General features: G+C 31.2%; 1 protein-coding gene across 2 annotated transcripts in view; it reads left to right on the plus strand.

Moving 5' to 3' along the window:
* The window catches only part of LOC143233697 (protein lap4-like), a 110,328-nt gene extending 101,950 nt beyond the window's left edge, over positions 1–8,378 (plus strand). For both annotated transcript variants that reach the window (XM_076470205.1, XM_076470206.1), the window contains 5 exons: positions 1,096–1,305; positions 1,875–2,020; positions 3,412–3,488; positions 5,419–5,476; positions 6,499–8,378. In XM_076470205.1, the coding sequence (XP_076326320.1) occupies positions 1,096–1,305; positions 1,875–2,020; positions 3,412–3,488; positions 5,419–5,476; positions 6,499–6,638 (631 nt within the window). In that variant the 3' untranslated portion in view covers positions 6,639–8,378. The remainder of the gene's footprint in view (positions 1–1,095; positions 1,306–1,874; positions 2,021–3,411; positions 3,489–5,418; positions 5,477–6,498) is intronic.
* The last annotated feature ends 1,832 nt before the right edge of the window (positions 8,379–10,210 follow it).

Below are 10,210 nucleotides of genomic sequence, written 5' to 3' on the forward strand. Positions count from 1 at the left end.
AGTTCTTGATAAAATGTCCAGTCAGTGTTAAAAAGAATACCCAATGTTTGTGTGTTGCCTTGCTTTGTTGTGTATTAAGGGCTAAGATCTTAAGTTGTAGTGTTAGTTATAAAGAGTGCATAAATGGAGGTTAATCCATTGTTCAAAGTGAAAAAAGTTAACTGTTACATTGAAGGATAGAGTAAGTTTTTATCATGCAAAATAAAATTGGTCCTCAGTTTTTATTTTTTTGTAAAAAAACTTAAAAATCTGTCTTATTTGCCTTGTCACTCCTTGTGTCATCAGGGAAAATAGTTTCACTTTGACTAAATAGCTCACCTTACCTCTAGTAACCATGAAACATAGAAAGTTTGTAGAATAAGTCAACAATTGATCATACATGGAGTAATGGTATAGTGTACATTTTGTACTTTTATCTGGTAGCTCTATCTCTTGACCAATTTGAGATCTAATTAATTTGTTTCTCTTGTTTACAATACATTTTCGTGGATATTCTTAAATGTTCTCTAACATTCATCATGAATGGTTTAATCAAACTATATTTTTGTTTTTGCACATATTGAACTAATTATTTTGTTCTTTCCACTATTTCCTTGCAATTCTAGACTTTGGCTGCACTATTAGCCTATTTCAAATAATATTGAACAAGCATGAATTTACTGACATAATTTTAATGCAAGTCTTCAGGTTGTTTATAATTTATAATATGTGACATGTTTAGTTATTACAAAAACGTTTTACCCACATTATTCAGGTCATGCCTTATGTATTGATTGATCTCCTTTACTGCAGACAGTAAAACATAAATAGCACGTGGCATGGCTTCATTGCAAAAGCGTTAATGTTGTTACCTGTAATTGGTTAACCTTCCTAAATATGAAGTATATACTTCTCACAGTTTATTCTTTTAAATTAAAGGTAAAACAAAAGGTTGCTACAAAGTTTTAGTTAAATATTACAACTCCTCAAATTATTGTGTGTATGTGATATATATCATTATTTTTAAATATTTAACTCAGTGTATCTAAACACTAAGTTCTAAAAAATCACACACTCCTCCATTATTCAATTCTTTACAGTAAATGTTTTTTGTAGTTTAAATACTATAGGATTTACTAGCAGTGAGAACTTGGCTAATGACGTATCAGGTATGCTAACAACCATTCAGTCAGCAAATGATGAAAGAATAGAGACAAGCTTGAAACAGATGGATCTAGAAGTTGCAGATGGAAAGTTTTCTGAACTTAGTCCAGACCAGCAGAGAGCAATACAAGCAGAGAAACGTGCAGCTTGGAGACAGGCAAGGTAAGAACAACATTATTAATAGTGAAAATTAAATTTATATACAAGACATAGATTAATGGAAAATAAAGAAAACTGAATTAATGTTCTTATTAAAGTTTTCAGTTGAAAATTACTGTTGAAAACAAACAAAAAAAGAAAATAGATGCTTGAATGTAACAAAATTGTTTAGAATATGTTTGCTTTAGTCTTGATGCATTTAAAAAAATATATACTTCTGTATAACAAACATGTAGTATTTTGTTTAATTTCACCATATTTGGCCTGGCATGGCCAGGTGAGTTAGGAGTTTGGCTCGTAATCTGAGGGTCATAGGTTCAAATCCCCATGGCACCAAACATACTCGCCCTTTCAGCCGTGGGGTCATTATAATGTGTGGTCAATCCCACTATTTGTTGCTAAAAGAGTAACCCAAGAGTTAGTAGTAGGTGGTGATGACTAGCTGCCTTCCCTCTAGTCTTACACTGTTAAATTAGGGATGGCTAGTGCAGATAACCCTCGAGTAGCTTTGTGAAACATGCAAAAACAAAACAAATTAACCACATTTAGTAAAAATGAAACTTCTTCCCCAGACTGAAGTCACTAGAAGAAGATGCTTTCCGAGCTCAAGTGGTGAATACAAGAGCAAAGAAGATGAATGAAAGTTTAATGGAAGCAAGACCTGTATCACCTGTCTTAACAGTTGTGGAGATTGATATTGACAAACAGACTAATAAAGGTGTGCAAAATAACTAATAACATTTTTTTTCTTTTACTGTTTATGTATTACTTTAACATATGATTCATATACCTTTGGATACATACATGCTACTTCAGATTTCTGTTCATTTCATTGTGAGTTGCTGTAAAAGTTGGGTATTATAAACAGTATATTGATTTTCTATTTTCCAAATCATGTTAGAAACATTCTAGAGGCAGAAATTCTTGCATCAGTTTTTTTTATGTAGATATTGAAACTAAATAATTTCAAAACTTTTCTAGTGTTAGAATCCATGTTTTGTTAATACAACTTGAGGACACTAATATTTGTAACTGTTTATTATCACTCAAACATTAATCACTTCGTATCCACTGTTACTAAAGTTGTGTGTAACTGGTAACTATGATTATCATAGAATGACTGGATATCTAGACTTTGGTAAACAGACACAAAAAAAGTTATAGGTTTTTTTTTTCTTGTTATGGTATACTAATTATGCAGATATTCAACACATGAGGAAGACATAGAGACCACCAGGGGTGATATAGAAGAATTAAATCAGAACATTAACAACCCCTTATATCACACACCAGATTTGGCAACAATCAATTCAGCAGTTTCCCAATTATGAACACACACAGAGACACAGGTTTCTGCCAGATAACAGCTTAGATGTTTTACTTACTTTAATATTTTATAATGTTCCCCATCTTGGACAGAGCATAGGTAGCCAATAATTTATCATTTTTAATTGATTACTCTTTTGGACTGATATGTCAAGCAACATAATTATATTAAAAATTAATTTTCCAACATAGGCAGGGCCAGTGTTAAGGGGAATGAAATGGTGTTTTTGTTGTGGAATGTCCAAGGACAAATATAAATTTGGAAATAATCTATCAGTCTTGCCAGTTCATATTGTTTGTGCAGGCCTACTTCATTGAATCTCAAATTCTAGAGCTTCTAGGGATCCCCATCTCATAGAGGCCATGAAATTGAGCTGCACATTTTTAAAAAATGGAATTTGTTTGTCAGCCATAAAATTTTGGCAAAAATATTAGTTACATACATTATAAGTCATGATTGAATGGTGCATTAAATCTTTATCCATATGCACGCATGACTGTATTATACTTCACGAATATATTTTGTCACATTTTATGACTAAGAGCTGTACATATGTACAGAGAATACATTGTGAGCATATTCTCAATAATAATGCAATATCAGATGGACAAGGCTATTCAAGAACTACTACAGAGTCTTCTGTTGACCAACTAAATTAAAACTACTTTTTATAGTGAAGCAAGAACAATTGAGAAGCATTTATTCAGTTATGTTTTGACACAAGAATTGTGGAAAAAATATTTTTGATTAATCTATATCTTCTTTTCCCCCCATTCCTACAGACTGTGTCTTAATAAGACCTAAAGAAGTCACCAGTGAAAATTGTAAAACGTTACCACACACTAATGGAGGCATAAAGGTAAAAACTGTAATGGTTTCTGTTTTCACTTTTCTCACTGTATATTGTAGTATAGTGTTGCATTGTAATATTTGTTCACTGATGTTTTAAATTCCTCAGTAAAGGCTCGGGCAAGTTGGTCAACCACGTTTACCTCTTAATAGATTTAATAATTCTAACTTTCAATATAGTGTGTATATTTCACAAAAACTGGCAGTCTTTCACACATAAAAATTATACTTTTATGAACTGTTTTTAATAAACTAAAATAATTTTTATAAATATATTGAGTGTTTGCTTTGAATAGTCTATGTGCAAAAAATTTTTCATCTTAAAAATATCAAATTTCATTTGTGTAATCTGTTAAACCTTTAAATACATTCCAGACGTTGTTTTTTTTTTTGTCAGTAAAACTTTATAATTTATCTGTCATTTTCTCTACCCTATCTCTATAGGGGAATGGTCAGTCTAATGGAAGTTGTAACCACAAAAAAAAAATCAAAATAAATCTAAATTAACCTTAATTCTTTCTAGAATGAATTCATACTGTAACATGAATCTGCATTTGTATATCCTAAGTAGCTTAAAGCTTGTAGCATTATACATCTATTTGTAATTAAATTTTATTGTTTTATTGCCCTTTGAACTGTGTTTAACTACTGTTCACACTATTAGCAGTTGTAATTCACTTGGAAAACGTGCATTACCCATGAGCTGCTTGCATGCATGCCTCATAAAACTTGTTTATTATTATTATTAACTTTAATTAACCTAGAAAGATTATTTTAATTACTTTATTAATAATAAATAAAATACTTTCTTCTTTTCTTATGCTGTTTATTGTCAATGATGCTTAACCCTACTTTGTTATACTAATAATTGTAAAGCAAAAAAGAAGACAATTTTCACCTAACTCAATATTGAAGAATTGTCATAAATTCATCCAAGCTGGTCGTTAACTTTACCATGGAAATGAAGTTTATTCTTGGACAGAAATTGACACTTATCTGTTCAGAACACAATAATATACAATATATCATTTAAGAGATGAAAACTTTGACTTTCTATTGGTGTAACATTTAATTAAGTGTAAGAGACAACTATTATAAATCCTGAAAGAGAGAATGTGATAGATGAGTGTGGCAGAAGGGATCTGATTTTCTACTCTATAGCTCAGTAATCAAACAAAATTTATGTAAATTATGGTTTGTTTGAGCAATAATTTTATAGTGTCTACATGTTGGAATGATGGTGGATAAAATAGAATGAGAGGAGTACTGGAAAAATGTATTTAAAGATTGTCTTTTAGAATTAAGAATTTAAAACTTGTATACTATTAAAATATGGATTATTAGTTTAGATTTTATGTTCTACGAACAGACATAACAAATGAGAATAGTGAAGGTCCTGAATTCTTATTAATGAAAGCTCAAAGTGGTTAATCCACTTGCAACTATATTTAGTTTTACTACACATTTCCAAAGTCTCACAAACTAAAAAATTATTAATTATGAGCACCTGGCCTATTATTTCACACATCCACATCCAATACTCACTCAATGACAATAGAAGTGGAATGTGATTAGACAGACTGAAAATGTCTCTAACTGTTGTGTTACCAGTAACCCCTTTCTCTGTGAAGAATCACTAGCTTCTTTCCTTGTGACATCTCAAATCCAACTGTCAGCTCCTAAGTTTTATGAATCAATATCATTAACTGTGGCATCATAATGTTGTTGATTGTATAAATTATGTAAAAATGTATCTTGGTCATTTTGTAACTATGGCGTATCTTCAGCAGTACTTTATACTAACAGTATGAAGGCTATAAAATAATGTTGCTGTAATGTTAGATTTATTCATATATGTATTTACTGTTTGTTTGTTTTTTTAATTAAATGTTACTTAAAATCCACCAACACAAATTACTTCTCAGAATATCTTATCACAGGTAGAAAACGTTAGATCTTTAGAACTACAAGGTGATGTGAATGGCCATGCTGAAACTGGTATGATATTTTCATAAAATACCTTAAGTGTATTTTCTATGATGTTTGTAAAGTTAAATATAATTATTTCTTAAATTAAAGATTGTATATTGCCTTATAGACCAATACAAATTAAACGTGCGTGAGTTATTTCGAACAAAATGTGAGACATATCTCAGAACGGCTGGTGTAGGCATTGACACTTATTGATAACAACGTTGTTCTCTGCTTATCAATAAAAGTGTTAATACCCATACCAGCCATTCTGAAATACATTATCTGAAGTAGGTTTCTTATCATCAAGGAAAACCTGAGGCAGTTAACTATAAAACTGTGTGCAAGAGGTCGTGTTGCTGATAAAGTAATTGTAAATACTACAAGAACTTAAACATTTTAAACTCATAAGAGGAAGTTAAGAGATATCAAGCAAGTAATTTATCTGGATATTTCTGCACTGGATTGGAATTATCTTTTTACTTAAAGTTGAAAGAATAATCATTCTTTGCAGTTGTGTGACTAAAGTTCAATGCTAAACAATTAAGTGTTATTTTAAACTAGCTTCTGGCTCTAGTAAGTTTTATTTCTTCACTCTTTCATTAAGAAGTTTAAAATTGTAAGATTTTCAGAAATACAGTTGCAATCAAAACTGAATCTTTATTGTAAGTATTAGACCTACAAGTAGAGTGAAGGAAGATATCAAAGTAAAGTTTGTTTAAAAACATAAACAACCTTCTGTTATTTTACATAGGATAGTATCCTGTAAAAACAAAATTCTGAAAATAAGATGTTTTAAACCTTCCATTGATATAAACATTAAGTATAATTTGGCAAACTAGACACAAAGGACTGTTTCCTTTCAATATATATTTTTTATGTAAATTTACAGAATCAGCTGTACTATTACATTAGACTTTGCTGGAATGCAATAAGAAAAAATGTATTTAACATTTTTGGAGTTTACTATTAAAATTTAATTTTAAGCTGAACATAACTCACATAGTGACTTTTATTTCTGAATTATTACTCTATTATGTGTTTGACAGATATATCTTACAAACAAAAAGAAACAGCTATGTCTGAAAATAGTTCAACATCTTTAGTGGAAATTGAGAATGAATCCTCTCCTGTGGTGGTATCGGTTCCAGGTAAAAAGAAAAAAAAGAGACGACCAAAGAAAAGATAAAACTTAGACTTCTGTCAAAAAGACTTGTACATAGTTTTGAGAGGTCAGTGTTGTAGGCACACTACTATTTACTTAAGGTAAATTTTAAGTTGAGACCTGGCCCATCATTGCCATTGGACAACATTTGCAAAGTTATGTATTTTTTAGAATTGAGTGTAACCACATGAACATTTTCAAGTTTTTTTTATTCATGAATGTTTTGATGTTATTGTAGGTTGGAAGGTTTGTAATTTTTGTACATTGGGAATATTTTTTGTGTTAATGTTGTTTTAATGTTCACATCCATAAGGGAAAATGTTAAGCCTAGAAAAACGTAGAAAATTTATTTATCAATAACAAACTGCATTGTTATTCTGTGACTAAGTGAATGAAAAGCTATGTAGTATTGTAGCATAAAAGACTATACTTAAGATGTATATCAGTGACACTGAAGTATCAAGAGGGTAGTTACCTAAAGCAGAATAAAGACTATACTTAAGATGTATATCAGTGACACTGAAGTATCAAGAGGGTAGTTACCTAAAGCAGAATAAATACTATACTTAAGATGTATATCAGTGACACTGAAGTATCAAGAGGGTAGTTACCTAAAGCAGAATAAATACTATACTTAAGATGTATATCAGTGACACTGAAGTATCAAGAGGGTAGTTACCCAAAGCAGAATAAAGACTATACTTAAGATGTATATCAGTGACACTGAAGCATCAAGAGGGTAGTTACCCAAAGCAGAATAAATACTATACTTAAGATGTATATCAGTGACACTGAAGCATCAAGAGGGTAGTTACCTAAAAGCAGAATAAATAACTATACTTAAGAAGCATCAAGAGGGTAGTTACCTAAAGCAGAATAAATACTATACTTAAGATGTATATCAGTGACACTGAAGTATCAAGAGGGTAGTTACCCAAAGCAGAATAAATACTATACTTAAGATGTATATCAGTGACACTGAAGTATCAAGAGGGTAGTTACCCAAAGCAGAATAAATACTATACTTAAGATGTATATCAGTGACACTGAAGCATCAAGAGGGTAGTTACCCAAAGCAGAATAAATACTATACTTAAGATGTATATCAGTGACACTGAAGTATCAAGAGGGTAGTTACCCAAAGCAGAATAAATACTATACTTAAGATGTATATCAGTGACACTGAAGCATCAAGAGGGTAGTTACCCAAAGCAGAATAAATACTATACTTAAGATGTATATCAGTGACACTGAAGCATCAAGAGGGTAGTTACCCAAAGCAGAATAAATACTATACTTAAGATGTATATCAGTGACACTGAAGCATCAAGAGGGTAGTTACCTAAAGCAGAATAAATACTATACTTAAGATGTATATCAGTGACACTGAAGCATCAAGAGGGTAGTTACCCAAAGCAGAATAAATACTATACTTAAGATGTATATCAGTGACACTGAAGCATCAAGAGGGTAGTTACCTAAAGCAGAATAAATACTATACTTAAGATGTATATCAGTGACACTGAAGCATCAAGAGGGTAGTTACCTAAAGCAGAATAAATACTATACTTAAGATGTATATCAGTGACACTGAAGTATCAAGAGGGTAGTTACCTAAAGCAGAATAAATACTATACTTAAGATGTATATCAGTGACACTGAAGTATCAAGAGGGTAGTTACCTAAAGCAGAATAAATACTATACTTAAGATGTATATCAGTGACACTGAAGTATCAAGAGGGTAGTTACCCAAAGCAGAATAAATACTATACTTAAGATGTATATCAGTGACACTGAAGTATCAAGAGGGTAGTTACCTAAAGCAGAATAAATACTATACTTAAGATGTATATCAGTGACACTGAAGTATCAAGAGGGTAGTTACCTAAAGCAGAATAAATACTATACTTAAGATGTATATCAGTGACACTGAAGTATCAAGAGGGTAGTTACCTAAAGCAGAATAAATACTATACTTAAGATGTATATCAGTGACACTGAAGTATCAAGAGGGTAGTTACCCAAAGCAGAATAAATACTATACTTAAGATGTATATCAGTGACACTGAAGCATCAAGAGGGTAGTTACCTAAAGCAGAATAAATACTATACTTAAGATGTATATCAGTGACACTGAAGTATCAAGAGGGTAGTTACCTAAAGCAGAATAAATACTATACTTAAGATGTATATCAGTGACACTGAAGTATCAAGAGGGTAGTTACCCAAAGCAGAATAAATACTATACTTAAGATGTATATCAGTGACACTGAAGTATCAAGAGGGTAGTTACCTAAAGCAGAATAAATACTATACTTAAGATGTATATCAGTGACACTGAAGTATCAAGAGGGTAGTTACCCAAAGCAGAATAAATACTATACTTAAGATGTATATCAGTGACACTGAAGTATCAAGAGGGTAGTTACCTAAAGCAGAATAAATACTATACTTAAGATGTATATCAGTGACACTGAAGTATCAAGAGGGTAGTTACCTAAAGCAGAATAAATACTATACTTAAGATGTATATCAGTGACACTGAAGTATCAAGAGGGTAGTTACCCAAAGCAGAATAAATACTATACTTAAGATGTATATCAGTGACACTGAAGTATCAAGAGGGTAGTTACCTAAAGCAGAATAAATACTATACTTAAGATGTATATCAGTGACACTGAAGTATCAAGAGGGTAGTTACCTAAAAGCAGAATAAATACTATACTTAAGATGTATATCAGTGACACTGAAGTATCAAGAGGGTAGTTACCTAAAGCAGAATAAATACTATACTTAAGATGTATATCAGTGACACTGAAGTATCAAGAGGGTAGTTACCTAAAGCAGAATAAATACTATACTTAAGATGTATATCAGTGACACTGAAGTATCAAGAGGGTAGTTACCCAAAGCAGAATAAATACTATACTTAAGATGTATATCAGTGACACTGAAGTATCAAGAGGGTAGTTACCCAAAGCAGAATAAATACTATACTTAAGATGTATATCAGTGACACTGAAGCATCAAGAGGGTAGTTACCTAAAGCAGAATAAATACTATACTTAAGATGTATATCAGTGACACTGAAGTATCAAGAGGGTAGTTACCCAAAGCAGAATAAATACTATACTTAAGATGTATATCAGTGACACTGAAGTATCAAGAGGGTAGTTACCTAAAGCAGAATAAATACTATACTTAAGATGTATATCAGTGACACTGAAGTATCAAGAGGGTAGTTACCTAAAAGCAGAATAAATACTATACTTAAGATGTATATCAGTGACACTGAAGTATCAAGAGGGTAGTTACCTAAAGCAGAATAAATACTATACTTAAGATGTATATCAGTGACACTGAAGTATCAAGAGGGTAGTTACCTAAAGCAGAATAAATACTATACTTAAGATGTATATCAGTGACACTGAAGTATCAAGAGGGTAGTTACCTAAAGCAGAATAAATACTATACTTAAGATGTATATCAGTGACACTGAAGTATCAAGAGGGTAGTTACCCAAAGCAGAATAAATACTATACTTAAGATGTATATCAGTGACACTGAAGTATCAAGAGGGTAGTTACCCAAAGCA

This window comes from Tachypleus tridentatus, chromosome 12, assembly GCF_004210375.1.
Source record: "Tachypleus tridentatus isolate NWPU-2018 chromosome 12, ASM421037v1, whole genome shotgun sequence".
Lineage (NCBI taxonomy): Eukaryota > Metazoa > Arthropoda > Merostomata > Xiphosura > Limulidae > Tachypleus > Tachypleus tridentatus.